This window comes from Molossus molossus, unplaced genomic scaffold (genome assembly GCF_014108415.1).
Source record: "Molossus molossus isolate mMolMol1 unplaced genomic scaffold, mMolMol1.p scaffold_m16_p_12, whole genome shotgun sequence".
Lineage (NCBI taxonomy): Eukaryota > Metazoa > Chordata > Mammalia > Chiroptera > Molossidae > Molossus > Molossus molossus.
In genome coordinates, this window is record NW_023425347.1 from 56,972,650 (window position 1) to 56,993,620 (window position 20,971).

At 38.9% G+C, this 20,971-nt stretch overlaps 1 protein-coding gene across 1 annotated transcript; it reads left to right on the forward strand.

Annotated features, from left to right (window-relative positions):
* Positions 1–2,708: 2,708 nt before the first annotated feature.
* LOC118626853 (40S ribosomal protein S27-like) lies at positions 2,709–3,015 on the forward strand. The gene has a single exon (XM_036256857.1). The coding sequence runs from the start codon at positions 2,709–2,711 to the stop codon at positions 2,955–2,957; it is 249 nt and encodes an 82-aa protein (XP_036112750.1). The 3' UTR covers positions 2,958–3,015.
* The last annotated feature ends 17,956 nt before the right edge of the window (positions 3,016–20,971 follow it).

Below are 20,971 nucleotides of genomic sequence, written 5' to 3' on the forward strand. Positions count from 1 at the left end.
GAGCAAGATGTTTATTTCAGTTCAACAAATTAGAGGCAAAGCACGCTGCCTAGGCACTACAGTCTGTTTCTGAAGCACAAATAGTTTTTTTAATATATTTTTATTGATTTTTTTTTTTTTTTTTTTTTTTTTAGATAGGAAGGAAGAGGGAGAGAGAGGTAGAAACACTGATGAGAGAGAAACATCGATTGGCTGCCTCCTACACACTCCATACTGAGGATCAAGACCACAACCTGGGCATGTGCCCTGACCTGGAATCAAACCAGGGACCAAAAAAAATGGTAAGAGTTACTGAGATAATAGAATCAAGAGGAGATAGGAGAAAGAGAAGGAATCAAAGGAGATTCCCAGGTTTCTGTTTTTCAACTTTCCACGTGTTAAGTTAGGAAAGCTTTGGAGTCGTCAGATAGCTATGCCCAGGAGGCAATTAGATTTGGAGCTTGAAAGGAAGATTTGAGGTGAGCCATTTAGCATAGAGAGTCACCAGCCAGATGACAGTTGAAACCATGGGCATGGATAAGATTGTCAACTAGGTGGATGGGAATCTGAGCTAGTAACCAGCTAGCCAACATGTGACAGAGAAAAGGTAAGGTGAAGAATGATATATGCAAATATCATGAAATCCTTTAAGGAACAGTATTTTAAAACTACATCAAAGGACTACTGAATTATATAGCACTAAATAATGAGGAGAGAGCTGAACTCATCTGTGGACTGTGGATGTGGTGTTCATTAATAAATGAGACCAAAAAGACAACAAAAGCATAAATTCAAGGAGGTTGCATGGGGACAGAATCTTCAGAGAAGAGTCAGCATTCCTTAAGACCAAGAAGTGAAGCAAGCATTCTGTGAGAATTCGGATGTAGCAAACAAGGACATCAGAGAAGGAATGGAAATACTGAAGAGAGAAAAGTAGTGGGAGACTGAGTCATGGGAAAAGAAGCACAGGTAAAAACACCAAAAAAGGTGGTGATGAAGGATGACGGGAATGTGAGATAGTATTCACTAGCCTCAAGGTTTCAAAACAGAAATCCTACGTAAATCTGGCTCACTCTAACCCGTGAGTGTAGCTTTCAGTCATCTTGACAGCAGAGACTGTAACTGACTTGCTCACAACACTCACACCTTCCTGTATAATGGAAGGCACCCTCCTCCTTCCTCCTCCTCAATGCCATGAGCTTCAGAGGAGGGATACTTTCCCAAGCCCTACAGAGCATAAAATAAGATTTGCCTGAAGTTTAGACTGTAAATCAAACATTGTGGCCCACTTTCTTGGGGTAGGCATGAACATGTGATGTAATTCAGGCAATAAGGTGTACAGGGAAATCTGCTGGGGCACTTCTGGGAAAAGTTTTCTCCTGAGTAAAAAACAGTACATGCTGCACAGCCATGGCGTAGCAGCGTTATTCACAACAGCTAAAAGGTGGAAGCAGCCTGTGTCATCAACAGATGAAGTGATAATCAAAATATGGTGTATGGACACAATGGATATTATTCAGCCTTTAAAAAATAAGATATTCTGTCACATGTTACAACATGGGTGAATCTTGAGGACATTATTCTAGTGAAATAAGTCAATCACCAAAAGACAAATACTATGATTCTACTTACATGAGGTACTAGAGTAGTCACATTCGCAGAGAAGACAGTAGAATAATGGTTGCCAGGGGCTGGGGGCAGGGGTGGGGGGTATGGGGAGTTATTATTTAATGGGTACAGAGCTTCAGTTTTGTTAGGTGAAATGAGTTCTGGAGATGGATGGTGGTAATTGTTGCACAACAATGTGAATATATTTAATGCTAATAAACTGTACAATTAAAATGGTTAAAATAACCCTGGCCAGTTTGGCTCAGCGGTTAGAGCGTCGGCCTGCAGACCGGAGAGTCCCGGGTTCAGTTCCCGCTAAGGGCATGTACCTTGGTTGCAGTTTGTCCCCAGCCCTGGTTGGGGTTGTGTGGGTGGCAACCACTCAATGTGTCTCTCTCACATCGATGTTTCTCTCTCTCTTCCTCCATCTCTCCCTCCCGCTCTATCTGGACATAAATGCAAAAATGTCTTCAAGTGAGGATAAAATAAATAAAATAGTTAAAATAGAAAATTTTATGTTATGTATCAAGAGGTTCGATTCCAGGTCAGGGCAAATGCCCAGGTTGTGGGCCCGATACCCAGTGGGGGGCATGTGGGAGGTGGCCAATCAATGTTCTTTCTCATCAATGTTTCTATCTCTCTCTCCCTCTTTTTCCTCTCTCAAAAATCAATAAAGAAAAAAAAAATGGAGAAAAAAGCAGTGCATGCCAAGCAAAACTATTCAATGGCAAAAGAATAGTCTTTTCAACATGCAAAAGACTAAAGTTGGATTCCTACCTCATACCATATCCAAAAAGTAACTAAATATGGGTCAAAGGTTTAAATATAAAAGTTAAAATGATAAAAGTTCGAAGAAACCATACAAGTCAAGCTCCATGACCAGGATTTGGCAATGGCTTCTCAGATATGATACCAAAAACATAAGCAAAAAAGAAAACAGATAAATTGGACTTCATCAAAATTAAAAACTTTCCTGCATCAAAGGACACAATGAAGAAAGTGAAAAAACAATCCACAGAATGGGAAAAAATATTTGTAAATTATATATCTGAAAAGGGTCTAGTATTCAGAATATATAAAGAACTATCAGTTTCCAGCGGTGATGACCTCCCCACAACAATATGCCTCTCACTAAGGATCTCCTTCATCCCTCTCCAGAAGAGAAGAGAAAACACAAGAAGCACCTGGTGCAGAGCCCCAAATCCTACTTCATGGATGTGAAATGCCCAGGGTGCTATAAAATCACCACCGTCTTTAGCCACGCACAAATGGTAGTTTTGTGTGTTGGTTGTTCCACTGTTCTCTGTCAGCCAACAGGAGGAAATGCAAGGCTTACAGAAGGATGTTCCTTCAGAAGGAAGCAGCACTAAACGCACCTCGAATCAAGATGAGTGGGGAACCATCCCAATAAACACATTTTGAATTTAAAAAAAAGACGAAGAACTTTCAGATCAATAACAAAAAGACAACAATCCAATTGAAAGATGCGCAAAGGACTTGAATAGACATTTCTCCAGAGGTTATATACAGCTGGTCAACAAGTATATGAGTAGATGCTTAACATCACTAATCATATTTTTATGATAAATAAAATATATTTTTAGGTTTAGACCTAGATTTTATACACTTTAAAGTAATATATAATGTTTAAAGTTGCAAAATGTTTCTCAGCCATTGTATTAGTTATGTATTTTGTATAACAAACTACCCATCTCTTTGTGGTTTAAAAACATTTATTATCGTACAGTTTTTGTGGGTTAGAAACCTGGGCATGACATAATTGTGTCCTCTGCTTCCTGGTCTCTGACAAGACTGCAGACACGGTGTTGGCCATGCTGTTTAAAGGCATGACTGGGGAAGAACGTGCTTTCAAGTTCAATCAGCGGTTGTCGGCACGTTCCAGTTCTTTGCGGTTGTTGGACTGAGGGCCTTAGTTCCTCGCTGGCCGTTGGCCACAGCCACTCTCCGTTCTTTGCCACATGGGCCTCTTCAACAATAGCAGCCTGTTTCATCAGAGCATGTGAGCCAAGAAAGCAATAGAGAAAGTCGGCTAGCAAGCAGGAAGTCATAGTCTTAAAACCCAATCATGAAATTAGCATCCCACTACCTTTGCTGCATTCCACTTATTAGAAACAATTCACTAAGTCTAGCTCCCACTCAAGGGGAGATGATTACACAAGGGCACACATGCAAGGAGGTGGGAATCACTGGAGGCCGTTTTAGAAATACCTACCTCAAAAACAAAAAAAGAAAGAAATACCTACCTCAGTCACCACATACAATAGCTGCAAATACCATGCTAATTCATGAGTACCTTTTGTTAATATTTTTTGTGTATATCTTTCCCTAAATACATACGTTTAACATGGTGTATACATATATAATATATTTTACAGCAAACATAACAAAATATTATAGCTTAATTATTTTGATTTGGTAATTTGCTTTGAACTTTTTCCAGTTGATAACTCTGCTTCTTTCATTGACGGCATTGTATACCATTAACATTTTTTATAACTTACTCAGTCATTCCCCTGTATAAACTAAGTTGTTTCCAAATTTTTTATTTAATAAATATTACTGTACTGCATCTTTTGTATGTATATTGTATCTATTTAGTGAACCTACTAAAACACTGAATTGTACACTTCAGAAGAGTGAATTTAATAATATGTAAATTATATCTCAATTTTAAAAAATGTGTGTAAAGGAACAGATTTGGTGATGGAGGATAAAATGCGTTCTCTTTGAATATACTAATATCTCAAGTTTTAGGTACCTCCAGGATATCCCAGTTAGATACTCCAAGCAGGCATTTGGAATTACTTCACTACAGTTCCGGAGATAGACCAAAAGTGATGAGTGTTTTGAAACCATGAGAAATGTGAGATCAGGCAGGGAAATTGAACAGTTAAACAGAATAGATCCTTAACATACATATCAAGCTCTCTGGGTATGGCATCTGCACACTCCTCCAGGCTGATCTCTCATCACTCTGTGTCTCGGATTTCCCTTTCAATACTGAATTCTATTTATTAAGTGTCCAACATGAGGTGGGGGGTGGGGATGAGTAAGCAGACATAGCCCCTGACTTCAGGAAGCCTGAGTCTAGAAAAGTGAACAAGCAATTATATTTTAGTGTGGTTGATGCTGTGACAAGGAGAGCACGCTGAGATACTTGTTCCCGCCTTTCTTCATTAGGCTGAGCTAAGTGCCTTTCAAGTGTGGTCTCAGAGCACCCTTTGCATATGTTAATTAACCTACCACATTCTTTATACTAAAATTGATCTATGTTTGCATTTTCATTCTAACTGTAACTTTCTCAAATTTGCCTTAGGATCTCTATAAGCCATAACAACAGTGATTACATATTATGAATTGAGTAGATTTTTAAAAAAATCTAATTATGATTAAGAATATAGACACTGCAGCCCTGGCCAGTTTGGCTCAGCAGTTAGAGCGTCAGCCCGCGGACCAGAGAGTCTTGGGTTCGGTTCCCCCTAAGGGCACGTACCTCGGTTGCAGTTAGTCCCCTGCCCCGGTTGGGGTTGTGCGGGTGGCAACCAGTTGATGTGTCTCGCTCACATAGTTGTTTCTCTCTCTCTCTTCCTCCCTCTCTCCGTCTCCCTCTATCTGAAGATAAATGCAAAAATATCCTCGGGTGAGGATAAAAAAAAAGAATATAGACACTGCAGTCAAATTACTTGAGTTTGAATCCAAGTTCAAATATTTAATTAGCTGCTTGACTTTGGGGCAAAATATCTAATGGGCCACTGGACATATATTGTGTGCTCTTGTTATGTCATCATCATTCCTAGTGTAATAGCCAATTTGGCTAAATTTCAAAGAACAACTCCTAAACATGGTTATCTGTGTTTCAAAATATCTTCTTTCATACAAAGTATAGAAAGTAAATTGGTCAGATTAAATTTACCCTGAAAGTTGATCACAGTACTGCTTTGGAAATATATTTGGCATGGAAACCAACTGAACAAAACATATTTCAATAATCTGCCAGTAGATGGCTCTCTTAATTTGCTATTTTATCTTCAGTTCAGCTTTGTGCTTTTAAGCATTGGGTCACACGATCAAAAAAAACAAAACAAAGAAAGGGTAGAAATGTCACTCCAAGACTTATCTAATTCATTCATCTATCTTCTGGTAGGATTTACAATCAACAGTTGTAAATTAATTTGCAGAGGTACCTCTGCAGTGGATAGTTAAGGTGGGGGACAGTGATGTTTTGTTTGTTTAATTAATAAAACATAAGGGAACACTTTTGGAAATGTTATTGGAGCCTAGAATTTTGATGATGTTTATCTGTTATGATAGGTGGATGAACATAATTTATTTCTTAAATTTTCCTTGGAAAATTAACTTCCAATTTTTCTTTCTGTCTCGTTTCTTTATTATAACTTTAGACCTGTCTAATTCTTTCTTTGTTTTTTCTCTGCATTACAAAGCTAAGTAATGATTTATAAAAGCCTATCTTTGCCCTGGTTGGTTTAGCTCAGCGGTTAGAACATCGGCCTGTGGACCAGAGAGTCCTGGGTTTGGTTCCCACTAAGGGTATGTACCTTGGTTGCAGTTTGTCCCCAGCCCTGGTTGGGGTTATGTGGGTGGTGGCCAGTTGATGTGTCTCTTTCACATCGATGTTTCTCTCTCTCTCTTCTTCCCCTCACCCTCCCGCTCTATCTGAAGATAAATGCAAAAATGTCCTTGGGTGAGGATAAAAAAAAGAAAGCCTATCTTTTGTTTAATGCAGCAATTAGTTGTTCAAGACCTTTGTATTCCCACACCATTTTACCTTTATTTTATCATGCTATGATGTTTTTATTTATTTATTTATTTATTAGCTTTACTCTTAGTTCCTCAAATGCTTTGAGGATAAAGCTCTACTTTATAATCCAAGATATATGCTATTTACAGATATATCCAGATATTCTCTAAACTTTATAACCTGTAGAGTTTACAGCCCTATCACTGTTTCTGCAAAGTTCCAGAATTATTTCCTCAGATGATGTCTCTAAACTCCTAAACATGCCTGTGCTCCACAGTTCCATTCCGTGCGTGCGAGGCCAGCCCGGAGGGGAGGGACGCCAGTCTTCACTGTTTTCACAGAAAACCTACTTGTGCTCAAGCACTTGATGAAGATCTGCAGAGTCCTAGGAGAGTCCACAGGGCCGGATGATGGGTCTTTCTTAATTGAAACATTCTTGTGATTTTACTTTATATTTACCTGTTTCTATTTCTTTCCTATCTATCCAGGATAAAAATAAATAAATAAAACTCAACCATTTTCTTCAGATCTGCCAAGAGTCAGACTTTCTCAAGTTCCCCAGACTCCTCAACTGATCCCATGTCTAGCTCCAAAGCTGGGATGACCTTTCAGATATGTTTTGAATCAAGGCAAGAGCTTAGGTCTTGGTGTCCTTAATTGATCAGTCTTTGGATGCAAGCTGCTCCCAAGGAGGAGGCATAAACTTGAGGGAGTGCCTCCTGTTGTCTAAGGGCAATTCCCAGACGGAGACGGAGATCTTGAGATCTGGCAGCATTTATATCCCTGGATCCTACGGTCCCTGAAACCAGCCTAACTTCTAACCTTTCTGTAATTTGGTCATGTGCTCCACAAAAGGAGGGGTCCCAAGTGCCAGGCACATGATCGACGCTCCAAAAATAATTGTTGAGATAGAGATTTCATTTGGGGCAAAAATGGAGTTACAGGGGACACATTTACCCTGCCTTCTGAAACAGTTAGAAAAGCAGACAAATTATGTGAAGAAAATGGTTTTTAGACATTGGACATCAGACAGAACAGAACGATGTGATTCCTGAGAGAAAAAAAAAACAAACTGAGTAAGTCCTATTATTACTCCATTTTACTGTCTGGAGAGTTTCCATACTGTATTGCAAAGCAGGGAACCAGGAAGAGCCTCATGATCTCTCTGAATTGAGAAGATGGAGCGGGAGGTGGGGGTGGGGTCCTGGGAGGAAAAGCAGCTAGAGTTCTCAGGGCAATGTCAGAGAGGAGACTGCTGCACATAGAGAGTGCTCTGGAGATCACAGAGGGTCCTCGTTATTATTTAGCTGAGTACTGATCAGAGTATGTAAAAGAGTAACTATCTGAGGTGAGAACTGTAAAAAAAAACAAGCATATCTTTGAGCATATCTATGTTCCAACCTGGGAAATAAACACGTTTTTATAGTTTCAAAAAAACAAAAGCTCTAATCACTTTTTAAAATTCTTGAATGAATGTGAGTCAATAAATTCTCCCTTTTTTCTTAAGCTAGTTCTGGTTGGGTTTATGTTGCTTGCAACCAAAGAATTTTAACTGCCCTCGTCAAGTAGCTCAGTTGGTTAAAGTATTGTCCTGATACACCAAGGTTGAAGGATTGGTCCCTGGTTAGGGCACATATAAGAATCAAGTAAAAGCCCTGGCCGGTTTGGCTTAGTGGTTAGAGCAGACCAAAGAGTCTAGGGTTCAATTCCAGTCAAGGGCATATTCCTGGATTGCAGTTGGATCCCTGGCCCTGGTCAAGGTGGTGCAAGAGGCAACCAATTGATGTGTCTCTTTCACATCGATGTTTCTCTCTCTCCCTCCTTCCCTCCCACTCTATCTGAAAATCAATGGAAAAAATATATATTCTTAGGTGAGGATTAAAAGAAAAAGAATCAACTAATGAATGTATAAATAAGTGGAACAACAAATCTCTGTTTCTCTCTCTCTCTCGCTTTCTCTGAAAGAAAGCGAGAGAGAGAGAGAGAGAGAGAGAGAGAGAGAGAAAGAAAGAAAGAAAGAAAGAAAGAAAGAATACACCTTACAATTCTACTTTCAGAGTTTATCTTCAGGGATAGACAAAGGATTTCAAAGATTTTTATTATAAGATTGTTTATCTTTTTAATGCTTGTAAGTGTAAAAATTCAGAAACAAACCAAATAAAGATTTCTATGCAAATTTTGATAAATGAATATAATAAAATACTATGTAATAACTAACATGGTATTTTATTTTCTCATTCGACATAGAAATATGTTTATGATATATTGATGCATTATAAAACAGAATGTATAGCTTTTTATTATACATATATATGTATAATATGTATATATATGCATATGAAAGATATATCTTAAAATTTTAATAATCCTTATCTCTGGCCAGTAGAGTTTCAGGTAGTTTTTATTCTTTTTTTTTAAGTATCTGTATTTTCGGATTATTCCACAGCAAATTTGTTTCAACTTCTTTTTTGACCTTAGTTGACCTCTGGTTTCTGGTTTTGATCTAAAATTTATTCTAATTTTCAGTTTATTTGAACAGAGATTGACATACTTTCAGTTAGTTGAATAATTAAGTCATTTCCTATCCAGATTACAAATCCCTCCTATTTATTTGCCCAAACCCTGTTTCAGAGCTGTAATTGCAGTTTTACAACATAACAACTGTGCTCACTGTACACACACTTCAGGAACAATAAAAATCATTAAGTACATGGTTATTCTCTTACTAATATCCTCAGGAAGAGATGTTATATAGTAGAAGTTTTATGTTTGATAAAATGGGACCAGAGAAGTTTTAAACTTTACCAAAACACAGTGAAGTAGCTCAGTTATTAGAGCTTAGAAATGTTTGCCAGTGCTCGGATGATCTAATGCTTTGGCAAATATTGAAAGTGACCTATGTCCCTAGGGGGATGCACATTACACTTAATGATTCGATGTCCCAGATTTTCCAGAAAGGACCTGATTTCTTTCTTTTTTCTTGTGTTTTCATAACAAAGGTCATTCCTTTATTGGATTTTAACTTTTATGTCTCTGGAAGATTTTCCCTGTAAATTAATTCATGCATTTCAATAAAAGATCTTTGCTAGATTACAAATCCCAATGTTTAATTTAGAAAAACAATCACCAAAGCATCAAGGTTGGAACAATTGATCCTCAAGTAGGATAATGTGGCATTGATGAGTCTGGCAGGATCAGGGAGAGGTATGAATGGGGTGAATGAATATTAAAAATCTAATTTGAGGCATACACTTGGAAACTACCACATTGAATTTGCACCATCATTATTTTTGACCTTGAATTCTAGTCCCAGATATAAAGCTAACTAGCTATATGAAGGAGGTTCAATCAGTCAATATTTTGTCACTTTCCATACCTTTATCACTCAAATAGAATTTTAAAAAATGATTGATCAGCTCTGGTGAGTTTGGCTCAGCAGTTAGAGCGTCAGCCTGCGGTCCAGAGAGACCCGGGTTCGGTTCCCACTAAGGGCATGTACCTCGGTTGCAGTTTGTCCCCAGCCTTGGTTGGTCGTGCAGGTGGCAGCCACTCGATGTGTCCTTTTCACATTGATGTTTCTCTCTCTCTTTCTCTCTCCCTCCCACTCTATCTGAACAAAAGATGGAAAAATGTCCTTGGGTGAGGGTAAAAAGAAAAAAAAAAAAAGATTGATCAGCCTTGCTGGGTTTTTTTGAGAATCAAATGAAATATTGAGTGTACAGGTTATTTTTAAAGCCCTGTTTGTTTTTGCCAAGGAGTTCTTTTTTAACATCTTACTGTGAAAGTTAAAAAAATAAAACACAGAAAAGTTGTACTGCTCTGATTGAAGAGGATATGAAGGGCAGAAGCCCTTCATACAGATTTGGTGTTACCCTTGCTTCTTCCCATGTTTATTAGAAAAAAATAGAACAATTCAAAACAAAGAATAAAAATCCCAAATAATTCCCCACATAGAGAACTGTTCATGGACTGTATTTTTCCAGACCCTAAAGAATATCTTCAAACAAACTTGATCAGGTGACTGGTTGAACAGAATGAAATCTCTTCCCCACTGTCCATGGGGCTGGGATAAGTGAGGTTCTGGGCCAAGGGCAAAGTGAGGAAGGCAGATTTCATCCTCCAATCCGGGAAGCAATGGAACCCACAGCCGGAAAGAGGAGACGAAGGCCAGAAGCTGCTGGCTAGTGAATCTGACTGAGAAGCCAGACTGAAAGAGACCTAGAGAGCTCTGGGTAACAGCTAGAAAAGGACTACACTCCGCTTGTTTTTGTAATCCAGTGTCTATAAATTCTTGGTTCAATCAGACTAGTATAAAGATTCAAGATTATCAACATCATTAAACTTAGATTGTAGACATTTTGTTAGGCTTATAAACCTGCATTCTGAATTTTTGATTAAAGGTTTAGTTGCTATAAAAATGTTATTTTGAATATATTTTGAATTTATAAGGACAAAAGAGAGATAATTTGTTGTACATTTTTTCATTTCATTTCATTTAATATTTCATCAAATATTGTAATTATAAATTAAAGTACTAAGTATTTGTTGGTAAATAATGTGTATATTTCATTTCAATGAATATACTACGTGAATGAAGTTGAAATAAATGCTTTAAAATTTTTAAAATGAGTAAGAAGCCCTGGCCGGTTTTGCTCAGCAGTTAGAGCATCGGCCTGCGGTCCGGAGAGACCTGGATTTGGTTCCTGCCAAGGGCACGTACCTCGGTTGCAGTTTGTCCCCGGCCCTGGCTGGGTCGTGTGGCCACTCGATGTGTCCCTTTCACATCGATGTTTCTCTCTCTCTCTCTTCCTCTCTCCCCCTCCCACTCTGTCTGAACAAAAAAAAAAAAAAGGAAAAATGTCCTCAGGTGAGGATAAAAAAAAATAAATAAATAAAAATGAGTAAGAATTAGGGTGAATATTTCCCGATACCCCTTGCCTTCTCCTAGTTTTTTTTTTATCTCCAGAGTAAGACAAGAAATATAACTTGAAAGAAATATACTAAGGCCCAAATAAATAAAGGTTTTTCAATAACAGTTGTTTAAAAACATTACGATTGCCCTGGCAGGTTTGGCTCAGTGGTTAGAGCGTCGGCCTGCGGTCCCGAGACCCGGGTTCAGTTCCTGCTAAGGGCACGTACCTCAGTTGCAGTTTGTCCCCGGCCCTGGTTGGGTTGTCCGGGTGGCAACTACTCAATGTGTCCCTTTCACGTTGATGTTTCTTTCTCTCTCTCTCTCCCTCCCACTCTATCTGAACAAAGTATCAAAAAATGTCCTCGGGTGAGGATAAAAAAAAAAAATTACAATTATTTGGTCTATAAAGAGATATTAAAATATTAAAACCAGATATGATTCTGATGGTTGGGTCAAAACATTCATCTAGAAACTTCCAACCCATGCATGCAAATGTGCAAAACCTTTCAGAGACATTTGATTACTGTTCTGCCTCTTTTATTATCGTTCTGCATATCTTTAGCCACTCTTTTTTTTTTAAAATCCTCACCCGAGGACATTTTTCCATTTTTTGTTGAGATAGAGTGGGAGGGGGAGAGAGAGAGAGAGAGAGGGAGAGAGAGAGAGAGAAACATCGACATGAAAGGGACACATTGAGAGGCTGCCACCCACACGACTCAACCAGGGCCAGAGACAAACCTGCCACCCACACGACCCAACCAGGGCCAGAGACAAACCGCAACCGAGGTACATGCCCTTAGCGGGAACCGAACCCTGGTCTCTCTGGACCGCAGGCCGAGGCTCCAACCGCTGAGCCAAACTGGCCAGGGCTCTTTAGCCAAGGACTCAAGGACATCCTTCCCGACCCATCCAGACTGGGCTGACTGCTCTTCTATGTGCTCTAAGCCCTTCTGTGTATACTTCTATCATTTATACTTAATCTCCTGGTATTGAAATTATCTGTTTATAATCGTTTTGTTTGGCTGACCCATAAGCTTCTGTATGAAAACCCTCCACAAGCCCCAGATGAGATTGAGTTCCCCTGTTTTAAGCATTCATAATTCCCCATAGTTTTCTTTTATAACACTTAAGGATGTGGTTATTTTTGTAACAGGGATAATAATCACCACTCTCCAGTACTACATAAATAATCATTAGGGCTGAAGCTTTCCCTTACATGCCACTATCACTTTCCTTACTGCATTCCCTTTACTCAAAAGATTATTTGGTTAAAAAAAAATTGGGTGTTTTTTGCTCCTTTATTAAAACAATAGTTTATCTTTGTACAGATTCAAAAGTCAAAATATAATGAGACTTACAGTTTTTAAGAAGCAACATTTTTTTTCTATTACATTAACTTGATATTCTTCTGGTACTTGCCTCCATTTTTCTAAATAACATCCTTATATTTTTCCTATTTCAAAATCTCTGTTTCATATCATTTGGCTTCCTGCTGTGGAGGATGGAGACTATACTGTTTTACAACACTGCCTTGCCCACACCCCATCACACACACATTCACATACGTTCTTTTCCTCCTCCATTTCTCCCTTTATAACTACATTATCCATAATTTTTGACTAACATGACCATGCAGTACACAGTGATGACACTTTCTTTCTTGCATAATTTTTTGTTTCTCCTGGAATTAATCGTCTTTATTGCTTGCTTCGTTTTCTATATAACTAATTTATCCCCAGTCTTCCAGAATTATAAACTTCCCTCTCATAATGTCCAAATACATCTGATTGTTTTTATTTTTATTTATTTTATGGCAACATCCCGGTGGAGCCCTCTGTTCCCTTGCGCCAACACCGACACCTGTTCTCTGGAAATGCTGTACAGGTATCTTGCTGGAGTCTCCATGCTATCCTCAGGAGTCCCTTCGCCCTCTGCTGGATCCCATGTTTTCTGAATTCTGTATCTTTCTTCCCTGTTTTGCATCCTTGCTTTATGGAGCACATACTCCAGCAACTCCTGAGAAAGGGTACATGTTAAGTACACTCTTTAAAAGCTCGAACATCCAGCCCTGGCCGGTTTGGCTCAGCGGTTAGAGCGTCGACCTGCGGTCCTGAGAGACCCGGGTTCGGTTCCCGCTAGGGGCATGTACCTCGGTTGCAGTTTGTCCCCGGCCCTGGTTGGTTGTGCGGGTGGCAGCCACTCGATGTGTTCCTTTCACATCGATGTTTCTCTCTCTCTCTCTCTGTTCCTCTCTCTCCCTCCCACTCTACCTGAAAAAAAAAATGGAAAAATGTCCTCGGGTGAGGATAAAAAAACATAAATAAATAAAATAAATAAATAAATAAAAGCTCGAACATCTGAAAATGTCTTTATTCTAGCTTCACACTTGAATGAAAGTTTGGCTGAATAAAGAAGTCTAGGGTTGGCACAGCCAGTGTGGCTCCGTGGCTTGAGCATTGTCCCAATCCATGTTTCAGTCTCTCTCTCCCTCTCCCTAAAAAGAAAAAAAAAAATCAATGAAAACATATTTAAAAATAAAAGAAATCTAGGTTGAAACATTTTTAGATTTCTGAAGACATTGCTCCATTGTCTTCTGCATGAGCATTGCTGGAAGAGTCAGTTCCTTCCTAATTCAAGCTCTTTGTGGCCTCTTTTTTTCTCTTTGGAAATGTTTAGGAACTTCTTCTTTTTTTATTTTCTTTATTAATTTTAGAGAGAGAGCAAAGGAGAGGGAACGAGAGATAGAAACATTGATGAGAGAGAACATTGTTTGGCCACCTCCTGCATGCCCCCCACTGGGGATCAGGCCCACAACCTGGGCATGTGCCCTGACGGAGAATCAAACCAGCGACCTCTTGGTTCATGGGTCGATGCTCAACCACTGAGCCACACCAGCCAGGCAGGAACTTCCTTTTATCCCAGTAAATAAAACTTCCCATATGGTGCTTTGGTGTGGGTCTTTCTAAGCCTATTGTGCTAGTATTAAGTGGACTCTTTTACTCTGGAAAGTCATGTCTTTCCATTGTGGAACGTTTTGTGAATTATTCCTTTGCTAATCTCCTCCCCCTGTTTTCCTCATTCTTTCTTTCTGAAACATTATTTAGATGCTGAACTGTCTTTAATGTTCTTAGGTTTCCTATTTTCCATCTCTTTTATATTTTCATTTCTAGTGTTTGTTTCTCTTTCTTTAGAGATTTTCCTGCAATTCCTGAGCTTTCAGGGATTTCACAGCATGGATCATCTTGTTATTACGGATGGTCTTCAACTTACAATGTTTTAACTTATGATTTTTCGACTTCACAATGGTGTGGAAGTGATACACATTTAGTAGAAACTATACTTTGAATTTTGAATTTTGACATTTTCCGGGGCTCGCGGTATGATACCCTCGCTCCTGATGCTGGGCAGGGCAGTGAGGAGACTTGGCCCCCGTGTAGGCTAATGTCAGTGTTCTGAGCACATTTAAGGTAAGTGAGGCTAAGCTATGATGTTCGGTAGGTTAGGTTTTTCGACTTACAATATTTTCAATTTACAGTGAGTTTATCGGGACGTAAACTCATCGTGAGTCAAGAAGCATCTTCAACTTTCCCATCTGTACATTCATTTTTGAGCTTTCTCTACGCTAGCATAGTTCTCACTTATTCTTCTGCTTCAAATTTTAGGTTGCTTTCTCTCCCATCCTCTTGGTCCTTCTTGGTTTACACTTTTTTGGGGTCACTTTACCGGGATTTCAGGAAAAACCCATGGTAAATGCTTGTGTTCAATCCATCACGTATAATCAGGATCTTTGTTTATTTCCCACTATAACGGTCATACTTCTCAAGGCAACGTGGATGCTTCTTAGCGACAGGGAAAAGATCAAGTACAAGAGAGTGGAGAAAAGAAAAAGTGCAAATATTAATATTTCAAGATATTATTTTATAACATTTCCAGTGGTGCTGAAGTCGGGTCATATTAGTTCACAAAAATTGATGGATTTATTCTCAGGAATTTTGTGAGCAAGTTGCTAAACAACCATTATTAAAAATTAAATTAAATTTAGTTTACCACTTACAATGAAATAAATTGTTAAATCCTCGAAATTCATCACTTCCTCATTATTTTAGTGAAATATTATATACTAATGTGCTATATATCTCTTTCCAACTCCATGTTTAGTGAAATCATATTAGTAGCTTAAAAGTGGCCATAGTATTTGTAACACAGGAATTTTAAAAAGCTACAAATAACAGATTGATACTTTCTTTTTTGGTCTAGGCTTAAGCAAATCATGGAGAAAAATATTAATAATGCCAATTAAACTAAAAAATCTGTTGTATCTGCAGCAGTTTATGTGTGAATAGTACAAAAAATTGAGCATATATGCTTCCAGTATTTGAAAACTATTATCTCAGTCATCCATGAAATCACTCAGTCATTGACAAAAAAGTGAATTTCTGATATTCTTCTTTTTTGTTTCATTTCCCTCTTACTCTTTAACTTAAATAAAAATATCAACCAACAGTCAGATCAGAACCACATTTACTTGCCAGTTGGAACCATAGGTTGGCCATGGATGCAAAAATTCAGCAAAAATCAACACCATCCTTCTGTGAGAATCAATAGGCTATTACAATTCTACAATAAAAAATATATTAATATTTATAAATTGTGAGGTACACGTCCTTTCTATTAGTAAAATTTAATACATACATACCTTTTTTTATTTACACTTTGGAGAGCTCGTTCTTTAACATTTATCACTGTCTTTAACTTTTCCTGTACTGTAAATTCCATGAGGACAGGAACTGTTTTTGTTTGATTCCCCAGGCCTCGCACAGTTTCTATTATCTGTAGGTATTCCACAAACACTGAGTAAGTTCAGGAAAGCGCAGGTACCCTGCCTCATTCATTTTTATATCCTAGAACTAGCACAGTGCCTGGCGCAAATTAAGTCTCGAAAAATCACATTCGCTGTCCTGAATTGAACTTGAGTCATAGTCCCCTAATTCTGAAAACAATCCCATGATAATCAAACACATCAAGAAAAAGAGTGAGATGGATTGTTTTTTCAGGCACAAGACTTGTTTTCATAGTTGCTTTGTGAGTTAAATCACTTGCCGCAGAAAGTCCAGGGTAGAAGCCAGATCTCCTGATTCTTAAAACAGTGCCCTATTCATCAGATTCCCCATTTCTCAGGGGCACTACTATTTTTTTAACACTAAATTTGGACAGCAGAACTGGTTTCTTGCTTTGTGGCTACAAGATTTTTTTTTTTCCAATCCTTACCTGAGGACATTTTTTTTCTATTTATCTTCAGATAGAGTGGGAGGGAGGGAGGAAGAGAAAGAGAGGGAGCAAGATAGAGAAACACCAACGTGAGAGAGACACATCAACTGGTTGCCTCCCGCATGACCCTGACCAGGGCCGGGGACAAACCGCAACCGAGGTACATGCCCTTGACTAAAATTGAACCCGCAACTCATTGGTCCATGGGCCGATGCTCTAACCATTGGGAACACTGGCCAGGACCATGATTTCACTTAAGATAAATGACAATAGCCCTGCCAGTGTGGCTCAGTGGTTGAGCATCAACCCATGCACTGAGAGGTCACCGGTTCAATTCCCGGTCAGGACATGTGCCCAGGCCTGATCTCCAGAGGCGGGTATGCAGGAGGTGGCCAGTCGATGTTCTCTCTCATTGATGTTTCTATCTCTATGTCCCTCTTCCTCTCTCTCTCTAATATCAATAAGTAAAAAAATAAATTTAAAAAAAGATAAATGACAATAAATAGTCAGAAGGAATTAAATAATGATGTCTATCATTCAATGAGCCCACACTATGCTCCCTATAAAACCAACCATGCTTTAAATCCAGTAGCTTGGTTTCTCTCAACAATGCTCTAAGGTAGGAATTTCCTTATATTACAAATGAAGGTACTGAGATTTAGAGAGGTTTATGAACTTGCCTAAAGCTCAGAAATGCTAGGTAATAATACTGGGATTCCAAACAGTTCTAACTTAGGACAAATTCCTATGTATTTATTCTTTTTTAATCCTCACTCGAGGATATGTTTGTTTTTTAGTGATTTTAGAGAGAAAGAGTGAAATATTCATCGGTTGCCTCCAGAACATGCCCCAACCTGGGAGTATGGGATGACACTCCAACTGTCTGAGCCACCCAGCTAGTGCTATCTTATTTTTATTTTTATTTTTTCAATTCTCACCCAAGGATATTTTTGCCGAGGACATTTTTGCATTTATCTTCAGATAGAGCGGGATGGAGAGAGGGATGAAGAGATAAAGAGAAACATCGACGTGAGAGAGACACATTGAGTGAATGCCACCCACAGGACCTCAACTGAGGTGGGGACAAACTGCAACCACGGTACATGCCCTTAGCGGGAACTGAATCCGAGACTCTCTGGTCCACCGGCTGACGCTCTAACTGCTGAGCCAAACCGGCCAGTGCAGCTAGGGCTATTTTAATCAGACAATATATATATATTTTTTTAATGTTTTATTGATTTTCTTAGAGATAGAGATAGAAACATCATGTGAGGAGAGAAGCATCAATAGGCTACCTCCTGCACGCCCCCTACTGGGGATCAAGCCCAGGCATGTGCCCTGACCGAGAGTCAAACCTGGACCTCTCAGTCCGTGGGACGATGCTCAATCCACAGAGCCACACTGGCCAGGCGGGACAATGTTACTTAAACATCAGCTGTTCATACACCATTGTTCATGTACTATTTTCAGGATTTGGTCATATTTGCATGCTGATTATATTATCATTTACTTCATATTTATCTTGGACTTTTTTGTTATTATTCATCCTAATCTGAAATAATAATATCCATGAAATAATGGGTTTATATGTTATCTTCTTCTAATACATATTAAGGTGAATGCATAATTATTAAAATGAAACTAGCCTGCTTACCAACTAAATGACCTTAGGTACTATCAGAAATACACCTACTTTCCCGAGGCAAGCATTGCTTCTTGCAATGCTGCAGATCTAACTTGTACTGGGGTGGGAGAAAGAGTGATGGTCATATTTTTTGGTTTGTCTTCCATTTCCACCCAGAAATAAAAGAAAATAAGTCAATCTATTTTGCTTAGGGGGAGCCTTACTAATAATTCCTGAGCAAATTCCCACTGCACAAAACAAGGAGGTTTAAACCTTCCAGAGTCACTGAAACCTTCCAAGCAAATTAATTAGAATAAAACTTGGCAAAAATTATTAAATGCCACCAGTATTAGACAATTGAAGGTTTCTGAAGCAAGGACAGAATTCAAGAAAAATAAAACTAATTTGTTGGAAAGCACCTACAGTGAGAGTCACACAGGATGAAAAATGTAAGAAAAGCTTCCTGGCATTTATGCTGCCCAGCTGGAGTTGATAAAATCATTTCTATTCTTTCCTGTAAGTATGTTGGAGGAGGAAGTAGTTGGATTGTCTTTCTTGGCTTTTGAGTGGGAAGCATAATACAGCATTGTCAGAGATAATGGCAAAAGAAAAAAAAATTTGTATGAACTGCTGAAAAACTAAATTCATATCTCTATGACAGAGTCCAGATTTGGCTAAGCAGATAATTTAGAATGTTGCTCAATGCATTTCAAAGGGAAAAAATTAAAAGAATATAAAAAATCATTAACAGCCAAGACCATAGTGGTGAATAATATAGATTGCAGAGCTTGTGAAATATAGTTTGCATTAGGTTCAGTTTTAATATATCTTCTATATGGTGCCTACAAGTCCCTCCACAGTATGATTTCTACCACTTAATCAGTCCTCACCTTACCTCAAACACTTTTAGGTCCTGTGCCCTATACCAAATTAAGCCCAGGCTCAGGGTCACTGGCACCAGGATTTCACTTACATTTGGACTTTAGGTAGACCAAAACTTACAAATCTTAGTACTGCCGATGTTTTATTTCTTAAAAAGAAAAATCCCCTGCAGAATTTAGAGCTAGGAGGAGTACTGTTTTTCTTAAGGAAACAGAATCTTTCACAATAATGAGAACTCCCTGATCGAGTGTGTGTCTTCATCTTGCCCTGACTGATCATGTGGCTAGCAACCTGAAAGACAAATCAAATGACTTCCAGATGCTGCAGAATCATAACAAAAGGATGGGAGATAATTTTTCCTCCCTGTGGGGGCCGGGGTTGGGGCTGTTTGTGGGGGAAGGGATGGGATCCAGGCCTACCTGTGTTCTGTTTGGTAAGGTCTACATCTAGTTAAGAGAATGTTGTTTTTGAAATCTAGGTTCTCAGAAACATGTTGGATTGATGTAAAGCAGAAGAGTTTCAGGTTTTAAGAGAGGGGGGCTGGAGCACAGAGGGGTTCTCCAGAGTAGGCAGCTGTGGCATTCTGCACTCAGCTTCCTTACAATGGCTTGGAAGTCATAGAAATTTTGATGGGCAGTGGCTTTGTGTGTACCTGGGACTGAGCACTAAGCTGTAACTTTCTATTGTGAATGTCTCGGTTGACGATATGGCACAGAAGGAGTTGATACTATGGCAGAAGTAGCCACCTTTGACCAGACTATATAGATTGGGACAATATGGGTTTCAGCAGCAAATTAATGGATTGAGGACTCTCTACACACCTATCTCACATCAGTTTCCTTAATGATGTAAGAACGAGGTAGAGCCTTATAAAAATAACCATGATTGGAACTACCGACCCTGATAGGTGAGAGCACAAAGGATTTCATTTAATCAAGAAAATATCGAAATGTGGTATTTCCTACACCTTAGTTTTATTAGTTATCTATTGCTGTGTAATAATATTACCACAAACTGAGTGGCTTAAAGCATTCTTCATTTATTACCTCATAGTTTCTCTGGGTCATGAATCTGGTCATAGCTTAGCTCAGTTCTCTGCTTCAGGATCTCTCACAAGGCTGTGATTAGCAGTCAGCCAGAACTGGGCTCCCATCTGAGGTTCGACTGGAGAAGGATCTTCTTCCAAGTTCACATCATTGTTGGCACCATTCAGTTCCTTGCCGGTTGTTGGACTGAGGGCCTCAATGCCCCCCACTGCTATCCTCAGTTCCTTGCCGCATGAAGCTTTCCATATGGTGACTTACTTCATCAAAGCACTCAAGTGAGAGACTCAGTAGAGAATCTAGAAAGGTCAGTTACAATCTTAATAATGCATGAGAAGCTGATACAAGAAAAAGCCCTCTGTCCTCTACCTACTTGCCTAAAAGCAGTTGTAAATTTGTAAAAGTATTTTCCCTCCCCTCTCTATCAAGAAGGACAAAAATTAATTACCCTGTAGACAACTCTAGACCCTTGTTAGCCCAGAGGCACCAGAGGAATCTACATGACAAACTTTACTAACTAGCCCTTATCTTCCATGAGTTCCCCATATATTGGCCTTCCCACAATTTGCCACCCTGGGAATTCAAAGTCCTTTCCCTTTGTCTTGTCACTTCTCTGAAAATATATTGTTCTTTTGTTGAAATGCTATATAAGCCCAAATTCTAACCACCCCTTTGAGTTACTCATCTCTGAGTGCTCCCATGTATAAGCATGATGCACATGTTATAAACTTCTGCTTGTTGTTGTTGTTGTTGTTCTTGTTAATCTGTCTTTTGTCAGACTTTTTTTATAGAGCCTCAGCCAAAGAACCAAAGATGAATAAAGGGAAAAATATAATTTTTTTCCTTCCCTACATTACTAAGTAAATACTTTGGAA

Coding starts and splice junctions, on each gene's coding strand:
- LOC118626853 (XM_036256857.1), top strand. CDS start 2,709: ATGCCTCTCACTAAGGATCTCCTTCATCCCTCTCCAGAAGAGAAGAGA.